This window comes from Aquarana catesbeiana, linkage group LG13, assembly GCF_042186555.1.
Source record: "Aquarana catesbeiana isolate 2022-GZ linkage group LG13, ASM4218655v1, whole genome shotgun sequence".
NCBI lineage: Eukaryota > Metazoa > Chordata > Amphibia > Anura > Ranidae > Aquarana > Aquarana catesbeiana.
The window spans coordinates 191,728,627-191,744,169 of NC_133336.1; the positions used below are offsets into that span (position 1 = coordinate 191,728,627).

The 15,543-nt window shown below is 43.4% G+C and overlaps 1 protein-coding gene across 2 annotated transcripts in view; it reads right to left on the minus strand.

Annotated features, from left to right (window-relative positions):
- LOC141117094 (high affinity immunoglobulin gamma Fc receptor I-like) overlaps positions 1-15,543 on the minus strand; it is a 102,017-nt gene that overhangs the window by 45,491 nt on the left and 40,983 nt on the right. Inside the window, exon 1 of one of the 2 annotated variants that reach the window (XM_073609702.1) lies at positions 616-730. The exons of the other annotated variant lie outside the window; for it this stretch is intronic. Within the exon in view, the coding sequence (XP_073465803.1) occupies positions 616-646 (31 nt within the window). The 5' untranslated portion in view covers positions 647-730. Of the gene's footprint in view, positions 1-615; positions 731-15,543 lie in introns of those variants that run through there. 2 annotated transcript variants of the gene reach the window in all.

Here is a 15,543-nt window from a genome sequence, read left to right on the forward strand (position 1 = left end):
TTGTAGACGCTATACCTTTTGCGCAAATCAATCAATATAGGCTTATTGGGATTTTTTAAAATCAAAAATATGTTGCAGAATACATACTGGCCTGAAAAAATTAGATTTTTTAATTTATTTATTGGATATGTTTATAGCAGAAAGTTAAAAATATTTTTTTTTTTTTTACAAAACTATTGGTCTTTTTGTGTTTATAGTGCAAAAAAAATAAATAATGCAGTGGTGTTCAAATACCACCAAAAGAAAGCTCTATTTGTGGGGAGGAAAAAAAGAACATAAATGTAATTTATATACGGTGTCAGACAACTGCGCAATTGTCAGTTAAAGGAACGCAGTGCCTTATCACGAAAAATGGCCTGGCCAGGAAGGGGGGTAAAGTGGATAACTAAACTTGCTTTCATTATGTAGTAAAGCAGCCATAATACATGTTAATCTAATAAACCCAAATTTGATTTTCCTTTGATACGTTTCGTGCATTCACGATGATGAAAGATGATTGATGATGGGTTATGATCCATTGTTCTTTGGTATTTTTCTTTAATAATTAAATCTTCACTGCTATAAGATCCTAGATTTACTCAATAATAAGAAAAAAAATAAATAGAATTTACTTACAGATCAACAGCGCAGAGAATTTTGGACTCATGTTGACAAGATAATGTAGATACAAGTAATGCTGAACATTTTAAAAGGAGAAGAAAATAAGCCCAATGTTCTTCCTGTATGTAACAAGGAGGGTTAAGCAAACATATAGAAACTTCTTTTTCAGACACTTTTGCAATCTGCGGACTGATTTTAGAAAAAAAAAATTTAAAAAAATTGAGAAACTGGTCAGCTGTTCCCTAACATCAGGTCACGTAGACAAATATATTTTTTACTAGTGTAGCGCTCGTCCCCCATAGGGATTTAGATTTAGGTTCTTTCCAAAGTTAGTGCAAAGCAGCCAAGACACACAGCAGCCATCCATCCAGTCTGTCTCAATGAACAGAACTTGAGGAAGAGATCTAATGCCCCGTACACACGGTCGGATTTTCCGATGGACAATGTCCGATCGGAGCGTGTTGTCGGAAATTCCGACCGTGTGTGGGCTCCATCGGACATTTTCCATCGGATTTTCCGACACACAAAGTTGGACAGCAGGAGATAAAATTTTCCGACAACAAAATCCGATCGCGTCAATTCCGACCGTGTGTGGCCTGTTCCGACGCACAAAGTGCCACGCATGCTCAGAAGAAATTCCGACACGGGACAGCTCATTCTGGTAAACAGCGTTCGCAATGGATACAGCACTTTCATCACGCTGCAATGTAAAAAATGGTTTAATACAGCGCACTCTCTTCTTCTTTATAATGTGACAAGAATTAAGTAGTTTTGCTGCTCATATTCACACACACTTCTCACAAACTTTTATTTGTGTTTTTTTAGTGGGATTCCCTCAATATATTGTTATTAGTTGTCACATCTGACAGTTTTATATTTTTTAGGTTTTTTGTTTTTTGTTTTTAAGCCTTTTTTTTTTTAATGTTTGGATTTTTTCCAAGGCTGATCTTTGTTCAATGTTATTTTTATTTTTACTCCAGAATATTTTTGTCTGTGTTTTGTGTGTCAAGTTACCCCAACACCATTGATATCTTTTATTATTTAATCTCAAGGAGATTGTTTGTTGTTGGTGTCCCTTGTTCATTTCACATTGTATATTTGAAATGTACCTGAATCCTCACAAACCAACTGTCATTTTTGAAGTAAAACACATAGGAGAGTATAATTCAAAACAAAAATCCTTTATTAAGGGATCAGAACCAAACAAAGAGGAAGGCAACACTGGATCAACAGGAGAAATTAGCGAAGCCTGGGACCCCCATGGCAGACATCAATTCTTCAACATCAAAATTGGTGGCCTGAGGAGTCCATATGTAAGGGAGGGCAGTCTGGTCCGGGATTCACAGAGACTCGGATAGCAGCAGATGACATCTGTGTCCCCAGGCTGTGGTACCACAAGAGGCTGCATCTTTTGGCCGACCAGACTGGATCCAGGGCAATCACTCTCTGGTCTTCCTTTCACGCTTCCTTCCGGGCTGTGGCTGTGCAGTTGGAGATGTGGCAGGAGGAGGAGTAGGACCTGGAGGAGGAGGAGGAGGACTGGGGGGACCTGGAGGAGGACTGGGAGGACCTGGAGGAGAGGGAGGAGGAGGAGGAGGACCTGCAGGAGGAGGAGGAGGACCATCCCAAAGCTGTGTGTGAGGTGTAATTTGGCCCCTCACACCTTTCTCCAGAGCCTCTGATATGAGGGCCTGACACAAGGCTTTTTGGCCCTCCTCCATCCTCTGCATTTTATATGCTATGAAGGCAGCAATGTTCTCCTGCCTGGTGTGTGGTGCTCCCAGGACCTCTGTAGCCCTCCAAAAGAATCTGATAGCCGCCTCCTCCAGGGCACTCGTCCTACTGCCACTTTCTGTTTTCAGGGGGGGTGGAGGGACCTGCAGATCAGCCAGCCGGCTCGGCCCGGCCACCTCCTGGCTGAGACTTCCCTGTGTATGAAAAAGGGACATGGTTTTAGTTTTTGCATCATCAATCACAATCCTAAATTAGTACTCCCAACTAACATCTAGTTAACATCATTGATTGGACAACCAGCAATATTTAGAGGAATGCTATACCTGGCTCAATCTGGGCTCCTCCACATGTGGCCTGGAAGGGCCAGGTTGGGCGTCAGAAGCCTCAGCCGGGGGGGAAGGAAGCGTGGAAGGAAGACTGGAGAGGGATGGCCTGGGTTCAGTCTGGCCTGCCAGAAAGTGCAGCCTGTCATAGTACAACATCCTGGGGACATAGATGTCACCTGCTGCTCCGGATCTCTGCGAATCCAGGACTTTCTTGCGCTCCCTCAGATATGTGCTCCTCAGGCCACCAATGAAAATCTTTAAATAGGTGATGTCTGCCGTGGGGATCACCTGCTTCACAATTTCACACAATTGCTCCAGTGCTGTCTTCCTCTTTGCTTGGTTCTTGAAATGGGGGTGGGTAATCTCCCACAGACAGGGCAGCTCCCTTAGCATATCAATGAATAGTGACATGAAGTCAGTATCTCTCATTAAGATATCCATGTTCACTGCAAGACACAACACAAGACAAAGCCTAATGTCAGACCAAACTCTCCTAATCTTGTTACAATATAGGCCTCAATCTAGAAGCAGTATAGGCACAAGTTTGTCTCTTACCTTCGTTCTTACGATCGGCGCGTCCAATGCTCCTTCCTCCGCTCACAGATCGTACGTAATACGCACGCGTGTTACGCTTTATACACACTGCCCATGCGTGTAACTCCGCCCGCCCCTGACGTTCTTTCTAGTGTATTCCCCGCCCCTTTTCGTTCGGCGCAGTGGGTGAAGAGCACATGGCAGAGTTACAACAGGTGCGGGCTAATTGTAGCAACGAGGAGGAGGAGGAAAGCCCGGATCCAGGCACGTCCCGATCCAGAAGGAGACGTTTTAAGGCCACAAATATGTCGTTTGGGGAGATGTTGGAGATGGTACACATCATGAGGAAGTCCAACTATGACGGAAAATATGGGCCTTACCCCAACCCCAACATCCGAAAGGCCAAAATCATTGGTAAAGTGGTCAGGAGTCTAGAGCGGAATTTCGGGGTACGAAGGTCTAAAGATCAGCTCAGGAAGCGGTGGTCGGACCTGAAGTTGAGAGAGCCAGAGCAGTACCGAAAGATCCGGAGAGTGCTGCAAAAAAGTAAGTAGTTGTGCTGTGTTCATATTCTTTCTGTCTTTATTACGTTCGTTCTGCTCCATATGCTTTTATTAATTGTAACGTTTAAAAGGGCAACTTTAATGTTCATGGGCCCATTATTCGTTCGTATCAAAATTTTTATTTCGGCCTCTAGAACACCATTGTTTAGGCCATATGCATTTTCACACATTTTTTTGGGCCTACTTGGATGCCAAAGATTAGTTTGTGTAGATGGGTTTGTTACTAGAATGAAATGACAACTAGATTGTGTGTAAGGAGAGGACACTGAGCAGCTGTTTTCACATCTGGACACTGGAGCACTAGTGTGGGACACAAGAACACCATTTTTATTAGGGGGCCACACAGGTGCTCCAGTGTATACTATAGGGGGGTCTCCATCTGTGAAGCTTGTACCAAACATGTAAAGTATTGCAGCTTGACAAAGGGCAATAAAAAAAATATACATCTTGGAACTCTGCTAAAATAGACAATTGTACCCCACTTCCAAGCAATGTTTCCTATTTCTAGTTCTGCCATCAAATATCTGTGTGCTAATTATACCATTTTTGTTTTACATAGGGGAGAAAAGACTCGGAGGACAGCCCTCATCCGAGGAGACCACAGACCCCCCACCTATGGAAGAAGGTGAAATACCCCCAAACGAAGAAGAAGAGCAGGAGGAAGAAGAAGACGTGGTGGAGATGGGCACCACAACAGGTGAGTGTCTGCGACCACAGGCTCAGGTAAACGAGATGGATGGTGGCAGATTTTTGAGACCTTTTTTTTTGTTCTTTATCTCTTTTTAGGTGATCGTGATGTGAGGGATCCTGAACGCTTTACTTCAGAAAGTGCCCAGATACTTATCGGGGAGATCATGGGGTGTAATCTCCAATTGCATAACATCCAGAACCAAATCAGTGATGTTATTAAAAAAAATAATAACATCATTGATGTTTTGGGGCGAATTTAAACCCCACAAAATCACCTGTTTTATTAATGTGGTCCAATCTTCCAAAATTTTTTAAAATGTTTAGAAAAGCCAAATTTGGAGGATGCACACAGTGTGCCAACATGTGCTATCTGCCATCACGGGAGATCAATGGACGCGTTTTGGGGGTGCAACACCTTCCTCAATTATAAAGTCGCATTGAGGAAAGACTTGCTCCCCCAAAACACGTCCCTTGATCCCCCCTAATGGCAGATAGCACATGTTGACATTCGTAAATTGGTGTGCATCTTCCAAATTTGGCTTTTCAAGGGGTGATTTCCCCCATCTGAACGCTAGATCAAACCCAGTTCCTAAATACTGATGTCTGATCTAGCCTTCAGGCTTTACCATATGTGAACTTTGTAAGTTCAAGTTTTTTGGCTTTCTTGTTGGTTTTACACAGGCCTGTTTTATCTGAAATGGATATTTCGATTTTTGATAATGCTACTGCAAACATTGTTATACAACAAACATGTTGGTTTGTTTTAAAAACCTTTGGTAAATGCGCATGTGATTGTGCAGGTATAAAAAAGTGCCTTACTCAAGAATGTGTGGATTATTGTCTCAACACTACAACACTTTTGGGGTGATGTAATTGTTGTTTTATGCACAAATGGGGGTTATTTCCTAAGGGCAAATCCTCTTTGCACTACAAGTGCAGGTTCAGTGCAGTTGCAAGTGCACTTGTAGTGAAATGTGTTTTTGCATTTAGGAAGTACCAGCCAACACTATTCTTTATATGGTTACCCAATCACGACATTTTCTGCACTCAACACATTTCTGTCAGGGTCAGCTAAAACAAACACAAGCAGTAAATGTCCACCAATAATTTCTTTGGGTTGTTTTTTATTTGAAAAAGGTGTCACATATTGTCTGGCATATTGATAGCCCCCCTACCCGCAAAGAACTCCAGGTATCGTAACCGGACATCACGGGCATTCAGGGAGGGCAAGCCAGGACGGCCGCTTTCAAGTGCCGTCATTGTGGATGTATTTGGTATTCCGGTCTCAGGCCCAACTGAGCCAGCATAGTTGACTGAATGTTTTTGTAGAAAATTATGGAGAACACAGCAGGAAAGTATAATATGGTTCAGTTTATACTCCGCCATATGGATGGGTGTCATAAATAATCGGAACCGGCTGGCCAGGATTCCAAATGTGTTCTCCACCAGCCGGTAATTAAAAACCCTCTGTTCCGGGGTGAGGGTCCTCATCGGGAATGGCCGCATCAGGTGATCCCCCAGCGCAAACGCTTCATCAGCGACGAACACAAATGGGAGACCTTCAACATTGTCCTCTGGAGGTGGCAAGTCCAAGCTGCCATTCTGGAGACGCCTGTAGAACTCCGTCTGGGCGATCACTCCACCATCGGACATCCGGCCATTCTTCCCCACGTCCACATACAAGAAGTCGTAATTAGCCGACACCACCGCCAACATCGCTATACTATTGAACCCCTTATAGTTGAAATAGTACGACCCCGAGTTGGGTGGTGGGACGATGTGGACGTGTTTCCCATCAATTGCCCCTCCGCAGTTCGGAAAGTCCCACCGCTGGGCAAAGTGGGAGGCCACAGTCTGCCATTCCTGTGGCGTGGAAGGAAACTGTTGAGGAAAAAACAATAAACATTACTATTTTTTCACAGAAACCTGGCAAGCAGATTAGACAGAAACATTATGGGTCAACCTCCAGATAGCATTTATTAAGGGGAATTTAACAACAACAAAGTATAAGGTACACCTATCATATTCCCCCTCCCCCCCTCATGGGCCATTTCTAACATTATAGGGGGGGGGGAACTCTTGGACAGGTAACCCTCTTCACTTCATTGAGAGATGAATGCCTAAATACAGGGTATTACTTGGAACAGCCCCTCCTTAGTTACACTATTGGCAGACCACTGGACAGGTAAGAAGTGTCATAATACAAAGATATAAATACACACTGTACACATTTCAGGACATTTGGACATTCTGCTATTACCTATCAAGATAATAATAGGATACAAAAACTTTAAACAGTACCATTGGAAAGTATACAGGCAGGCCCTTGCACTACATGCTTTGGGGAATTCATCCATAAATCTGACCAGTAAAGAGGTGGGTATAGTGTGTATGGGTTTGGCAAAGTCAGCAGATAGATGATTGAGGATAGAGAATTGGGATCAGCTGACTTAGCAGTTGGGGGGAGGGAGGGTTACTAAAAATTTGGGGACACCACAAAAAAAAGCCTCTGCCACTCTGCCTGAATTTAAATAAAAAATAACATTTCCAAACATTTTAGGGGGTGTTTGGGGTAAAGCACTACTATGGAGCTGATAAAATACATTGTTAAGTGACTACATGAGGTGAATATAGGGCAGGAGACACCATGCTGGGGAGGTTATTGAAGGGCAAATATGTATGAAGGACCTAAAATAATAATTACATAAAAATCCTGCATGCATGAGAACAAAGGGGACATTCACAGCATATTACAATCACGGTAATTAGGGAATGAGGGAAGAAATACAATATATTATCAAACATTAAATACAATAAAATGGGATATAAAAGGATAAAAATCTTACCTTCATATACTCCTTCTGCAGGACCTGGATGATGGCAGAACAGGTCTCTGGGATTATGATCCCCAGAGCCTGGGGGGAGATGCCTGTCGAGAACTTCAAGTCCTGCAGACTTCTCCCTGTGGCCAAATACCGCAGGGTAGCGACCAACCTCTGCTCCGGAGTGATGGCTTGCCTCATGCAGGTATCCTGCCTGCTGATATAGGGGGTCAGCGAAGCCAACAAACGGTGAAATACAGGGTCCGTCATCCTGAGAAAGTTCCTGAAATCATCAGGATTATTCTCACGGATCTCACGGAGCAAAGGCATATGACAGAACTGGTCACGCTGAAGCAACCAATTCTTGGTCCATGAACTCCTCCCCACCCTGTTCATGGACTGGACTTGTGTCAAGGTCAGGACCCCAACACCAAGCCCCCGCACAGCACGAACTCTACGAGGAGTACGCATACGAAACATGGCTAGAAAACGGTCGGCTGCTCAGAACGAAGTAACAGAACGCACTGAAGAACAGCAAGGCCTGTGAAGAGCAACCTGAAAAACAGCAACGAGCAGGCAAGATCGCACAGAAAACTCCGATACGAACTGACTGCACGCACTGAAGAGCAGATACAAACCCACAAGCACAAACTGAACGGCAGAAAACGATCTGAAAGCCACGAGTCTGAAAAAGCGCGAATCGTCTCTCACCAAACTTTTACTAACACGAGATTAGCAAAAGGAGCCCAAAGGGTGCCGCGCTTGGTTCTGAACCGGCCTTTTCTAGTCTCGTTGTACGTGGTGTACGTGACCGCATGGTTGTCGATCGGAAATTCCGACAACTTTGTGCGACCGTGTGTAGGCAAAACAAGTTTGAGCCAACATCCGTCGGAAAAAATCCGAGGATTTTGTTGTCGGATTTTCCGAACAAAGTCCGACCGTGTGTACGGGGCATAAGAGTGATGCAGGATACTCCAAAAATGGAACAGATTGCTAACAGAAACAAGAAACATAATTCCCCTTGGAAATGGACTTTAACCACTTAAGGACCAGAAGTATTTCCTCCCTTAATGACCAGGCCATTTTTTTTTTTCCACGATTTGGCACTGCGTCAATTTAACTGACAACTGCAACGCTGTACCCAAACAAAATTGGCGTCCTTCTTTTCCCCACAAATAGAGCTTAATTATGTTGGTATTTGATCACGTCTGCGGTTTTTATTTTTTGCGATATAAACAAAAAAAGAGCGACAATTTTGAAAAAAACAAACAAACAATATTTTATACTATTTGCTATAATGAATACCTCCAAAAAAATGTAAAAAAAAGAAATTTCTTCATCAGTTTAGGCCGATATGTATTCTACATATTTTTGGTTAAAAAAAAATGTAATAAGCATATATTGATTGGTTTGCGCAAAAGTTATGGCGTCTACAAAATAGGGGATAGTTTTATGGCATTTTTATTATATATTTTTTTTGTTACTAGTAATGGCGGGGATCTGCGATTTTTAGCGGGACTGCGACATTGCGGAGGACACATCGGACACCTTTGACACATTTTTGGGACCGTTGACATTTATACAGCGATTCTTAATGTAGAGGCTAGGTAGAAAATGGACCTGCTCCTGATAGTTGGTATTACCGGGGCACACAAGGACAAGGAAATACAGCATGCCCACTGAGGCCAGGACCTTGTGTGAACACCATTTTTTTGACTGGGTGTACCCGGGTAATACCAACTATCAGGAGCAGGTCCATTTTCTACCTAGCCTCTACATTAAGGATCCTCTGCCATGTGGATCCTTGCTCAGGCGCTTCCTGTAATAGTGTGACAATGCTCTTGCTCCAGCTTTGTAATTGCCCTCCCTTGTGGTCGCTCATTGACATGAGTTTGTGATGGAGACTACAAGTGCTTATTTCAACACACATTACACAGGCATGGCCTACTGTTATCAGTGTCAAGAAACCCACCTTGGGAAATGCCATGCAACCATTGTTGGAGAGCATGAAGACAAGAAGGTACTGCTATGAAGCAATGGATGAAAAAAAATGTGAATATGAGTATTGTATTTTAAAATGATGCACAGTGCTTTAGAAGACTACAGTATACGTCATTACATCTAATTTATCATTGCAAGTCCTCAATTTATAACCATCAAAGGACAGGCTTACATGGGTAGGGGAACATCTTGCAGACACACACAGGGGGTTCTTCAGTTGCCTTCAACCTATCTGGGTTTCCAATGAATTATTACACCTTTTGGAAGGATGGCGCTGCCCTCCATCTTGGGAGCTCAGATAGTGTACAGCTCGAGGACGCACTTTGTACCCTCTACCCTGAATTCTTTATTTATTTCATTGGGCTGGCTGGATGGAGTGCTGGGGGATTTTCTAATGATTTAATAGTAAGTCCATAGAACAATAATACTTGGTTTACAGGATATAATGCTTTTTTTGTATGTTTAAAAATAAAGTCAGGAACAATGAAGTAATAATAACATGCAACTGCCCTCTTAGATATTATTTTTTGTATAGCAACAACAATTAAAAAAAAAATGTTACAATAAAAGACAAAAATGTATTTGGAAATTTTCATTTTTTTATTAAGGTTTTTGCTGCAGTTCTGCAAAAAGAAACCAAAAAAACAACAGATCAACATTACATTTATTTGTGGCATCCAAAAAAATCTGTTGTGCTCTACTCATATACATATATTTTTACAAGACTCTATACATGCAAAGTGATATAATAGAGAAGCCTGGTGGCCACATTTCAGGATATATTAGAGGGTTCCTTTCAATGGTTATTTAGACATGAATATTTCAAAGCAAAGTCCTATCCAACAGCGAAGATGTTCCCTAAGTGGATCAATATGTGGTAATATTAGAGGAGGATCTCTCCTTTTGGGCCTCTGGGAAAGCACACTACATCAATTTTCCATGTTCCATCTACACACCATTGAACCAATGAAATCTCTTGTATCTTAAAATCTTATGACACAGCTGTATCTGGGGACTCGGAAATTGTAACTGTTTAAAACATTGTAAAAATAATATTTTTTGTCAATGCAGAATAATGTATGGAATATCATACCACCCTATAACTTGACAAGGACACTGTATTTGTTTTATCACTACAAAGTAATATGTGTTGAAGTGCAATTCTAACAATCTTACTCATACTGCTACAACCCATAAAGGGTTTTGGCCTCTTGATTTGGCCTTTTTTTTTAAAGAATTGTATCAGGATGGGTTTGTTAGCCCCCAATGTTCAGCCACCATCTTGCAGAGCTTTGGTGGTCCTGCTGATAGCTTTGTTCTTTCTGGTATAGCTCTCCAGATCATTTGACCACACACATCTCATCACTAAATCAAGTAGCGTTACCTTCTGGGCTTTCATGGATGAACAATAATAGAAGAGTAATTATTTTTAGTTATTAATGTTTCCTATTGTCGGCACCAGACATCAACATGTAGCAAAGAAAGTATCCCAAAAGCCACACATTGCTGGAAATCTGCTGTGAAAGCGTATGTGGCAGTCTCAGCCTGAGTTCTGGCCACTCCATGCCCTCAAACATGTTCTGCTCCGTCCACTGGAGATTACTCATGGGGGTATGCTTTGGCTGAATGCAATTTTTAAACAGGGAAAATAAAGAGGTGTGATGGAACAGAATGCTTTATGTGGGGAAGAAAAAGTAAACTTTCAATAACCTCTTCCTGTCCAGTCGATGTGTCTCTTTAACAGAGTCTTTACAACCGGTGGGCAGAGGCGTCACCAGGGTGGGGCCACAGGGGGCCCTGACCCCCCCAACATCATACTGGACCCCCCCATGTGCCCCCCAATTAAGACGATCGGCACGGCAATTACAGAGCGATTCTCTGTAGGCTCTCAGCTGCTGGAGGGAGAGACACACAGAGGGCATTGCTATGTAACTGCCGTGCTCTGTGTCCTATTGTGTAAACTTTATTGTCCGGGTCTCCTGCTTTTCATAATGAAAGAAGACAGAGCCAGCTCCAGCAGCAGTGCTTTGACCACTAAGCCCGCCCCTGTCTGTGAAAAACAACATCTCCAACCTGTAATGTGTAGAGAAGTGCACACAGCAGTAAGATGCAGGGCTGCATGATGTCAGTGTCCCGACTCCCGACCAACACAGGGAGGGGAGATATTTGTATCTCATCTCGTCAGCCAATAATGCTTTTGTCCATGCTGCAGCCCCTCCCTCTTCCCCTCTCACCCGCCACATTTTGACTACAGTTCCAGCAATAAGCCAGAATCAATCCTCAGCTTGCCGGCACCCATGTGGGTTTTTTTTTTCTTTATGTTTACTTCAGGGAGGGGGAGAAGGAGGTTCTGCAGCAGCAGCAAGGACAGTCATAGTAGATTCATGCTTTTAGTGCAGGTGATGGAGGAAGAGGGGAACAGGACTCTTATCTATTCATGGTATGTATGTACTCTGGCACTATTACCTAACCTGGCACTATTACCTAACCTGGCACTACCACCCTAACCTGGCACTATTACCTAACCTGGCACTACCACCCTAACCTGGCACTATTACCTAACCTGGCACTACCACAGTAACCTGGCACTATTACCTAACCTGGCACTACCCCCTAACCTGGCACTACCACCCTAACCTGGCACTACCACCTAACCTGGCACTATTACCTAACCTGGCACTACCACCTAACCTGATACTACCACCCTAACCTGGCACTATTACCTAACCTGGCACTACCACCCTAACCTGGCACTACCACCCTAACCTGGCACTATTACCTAACCTGGCACTACCATCTAACCTGGCACTATTACCTAAACTGGCACTGATACTATTGTATATCACCTAACCTGGCACTACCACCTAGCCTGCCACTACCACATAACCTGGCACTATTGTATATCACCTAACTTGGCACTACCACCTAACCTGGCACTATTGTATATCACCCTAACCTGTAACATCACTTGACGTTGACGCACGGTGTGCTGCCTGTGCGCCTGGGGGGAGGGATGCAGATATAGGATCTACCCCAGGTGCCAATTTTGAAAACCATTTATCATTTTCCTTCCACTTCACAATTATGTGCCACTTTGTGTTGGTCTATCACATAAAATTCCAATAAATACATTTACGTTTTTTGTTGTAACATGACAAAATGTGGAAAATTTCAAGGGTTGTGAATACTTTTTCAAGGCACTGTATGTATGTGTATATATATATATATATATATATATATATATATATATATATATATATATACACACACACATTTTTATAGTTGCCCCCCCTACTTTTGTCCCTGTCCCCCCCATGTGCCCCCCCTAAATATGAAAGCTGGAGACGCCACTGCCGGTGGGTGGGAAGGACTGCCCAGTTACATGACCACTGTGATTGGCTGTCACAGTAGTCACATGATTGGGAGCTGGTCCCACTGGCTCCAGATCATTACTGTCTTTGAATCCTCTGCTGCCTATAGGTGCATATGTGCCATGTGTAGGCATTAAAGCCCGCCCCTCTTTGCTGCTGCGTTATGTAGGCGGAAAGATTAAGAAATGATCAACGAGAAAAGGAAAAACTGTGCATGTTTTTACTATTTCTTTGAATATTTTTGTTGCTTTTTTCAGTAGTGGAGCAGTTGGTATTATTTTCTATCACTAAGACACTGCAGGGACAATGAGTTTTGTGAGTGTCTCCTAGTACAGTGCAGCCGTAGCACTCTACAAATGACTCAACATGGGTATTATTTGTGAGCCAGTGGCAGAAAATTTAAAATAACAAGAGAATTGTGGAGTTTTAGTTTTCAGAAGGAAAAATTATTGGCTTTAAGTGCTCTTGGTTTTTCAAACAAATAAACTATATTACCAAAAGTATTCGGACACCTGCCTTTACACCCACATAAACTTTAAAGGCATTCCAGTCTTAGTTTGTGGGGTTCATTATTGCGTTGGCCCACCCTATGCAGCTATTACAGCTTCAACTCTTCTGGGAAGGCTGTACACAAGGTTTAGGAGTGTCTATGAGAATGTTTGACCGTTCTTCCAGAAGCGCGTTTGTGAGGTCAGGCACTGATGTTGGACAAGAAGGCCTGGCTCGCAGTCTCCACTCAAATTCATCCCAAAGGGTTGAGGTCAGGCCAATTAGGTTCCTCCACTCCAAACTGGCTCATTCAGGTCTTTATGGACCTTGCTTTGTGCACTGGTGTGCAGTCATGTTGAAACAGGAAGAGGCCATCCCCAAACTGTTCCCACAAAGTTGGGAGCATGAAATTGTCCAAAATGTCTTGGTATGCCGACACCTTAAGACAGGGGTAGGCAACCTCTGCCCTCCATCTGTTTTGAAACTACAAGTCCCATGAGACATTGCAACACCCTAACAATCACAGGCATGACTCCTAGAGGCAGAGACATGATGGGAGGGGCGAAGTTGCCTACCCCTGCCTTAAGAGTTCCGTTCACTGGAACTAAGGGGCCAAGCCCAACCCCTGAAAAACAACCCCACACCATAGACCTCAACCTGATAGAACACCTTTGGCATCAGTTAGAGCGGGGACTGCCAGCCAGGCCTTTTCAGTCCATCCAGTTCAACCTGAGTGAGTGTGGGTGCCTGTCTACAATTGTCCCTATCCCTGTACATTGTGTCTCATTAAGATGCTTCTCTATTATATATTATTTATTTAAGGTACCCATATAGCACCGTCAATTCACGCAGCGCTCCACACATACATCACACACTCACATCGGTCCCTACCCTCAAGGAGCCCACAATCCAAGGTCCCCAACTCACATTCATATACTAGGGCCAATTTTGGACAGAAGCCAATTAACCGACCAGCATGTAAGTGCCTGACCTCACAGATGTGCTTCTGGAAGAATGATCAAACATTCCCATAGACACACTCCTAAACCTTTTTGGTAATATAGTGTACATGCCAAGCAGGCATCTATCACCATTCTGCTTTCTTCTGTTATCAGTTTCACTTTATCATTATTGTGGCCCTTGGTAACAAACAGACCCTAAAACTTCTCCACTTTAAAACATCCTACATCTCTGTGTGACAATGGCCAAGTTTTCCCTATCTGCATAATCAAGCCACATTTAATGAGCATTATTTGAAATAGTGACAACTAGCATTGCCAGTTATTCCAAAAGTGTACATTACTCGCTGTATAGCAAAAAAAAAAAAAAGGTACAAAAAGTGAAGTCTGCTGCAGTGATACATTGCAACACTACAGATAATGAGTGGGAACTACGAGACCGTGTGAATCTGTGTGCACACAGAGCAGCAATGTTGTAATACACCACAGATGTACTGAGGATAACAATGAGGAAGTATAAAAATGAAAGATCCCTGTAGTCCTGCTAGATCACTTCAGGCTGGCCCCTTTTGCAGGTATAGCTATGTAAAACATTAAAAATAAGCACCTATACTTTTTAAAATCCAATAATACACTGTTCCACCCAGCTCTGCACATGCTCAATTGCTCTCTATTTTTTCTGGACTGTGCCTTGTGTAGCACTCTCCTAGCTAGTGTCGACTGCTAGGAAAATGTAGTTTGGGTCCCCTGTAATCAGAGGAGCAGGGATTGATGACTTAGGGCTGCTCAGTGTTTCACAGACTGCTGTTCTGCTGTTCTGTGACTTCTCCCTGTCTTCTAGAGATTTCCAGAACATTGTGGGAGGAAGGACAGAGTCTGCACCCTGAATATTTATGGGACTCCAGCCAATCCCTGGGGAGTTGTGCCCAGATGGTGACGAGAGAGCTCATAAATAGTCTGAGGCCTGAGCAGCAGGGCATTATTTCTGGATCCAGTTCTTCAGGAGTTGACTCCTGTTGAGAGTGCTTTGCCCCCTGAGGAAAATGTCTGGGAGAAAGACAGCCAGGAGATACTGAGGTCCCAGCTAGGCTTAGCCTAGTTCTAGTCCAAGGATCCAGTTGGGTCAGGAGAAATCTCACAGCAGAGAGCCGAGAGGAAGCCCAAGTTTTCCAGAGGCGGTGTGTGAGTCTACATCTCACTTACTAGGAAGAGCCTGGTGGATAATAGGGGGGGGCAACCTGTGGCTAATTGAGTACAAGGTCCAGGGGTGCAAAGTGTGATAGTATGTTGCTCTTAATCGCTTGCCGACTGTATAACTTACATATATGGTGGCAAAGCAGCTCTCCTGCGCTGGATCACGTACCTAGGGAGAAGCAGGTGAGGCAGAGCCTCACCTGCCATGAAATAAATAAAATTAATGGCTTTGAGGGTCATAGCTCAGTGGCCTGGGTAAT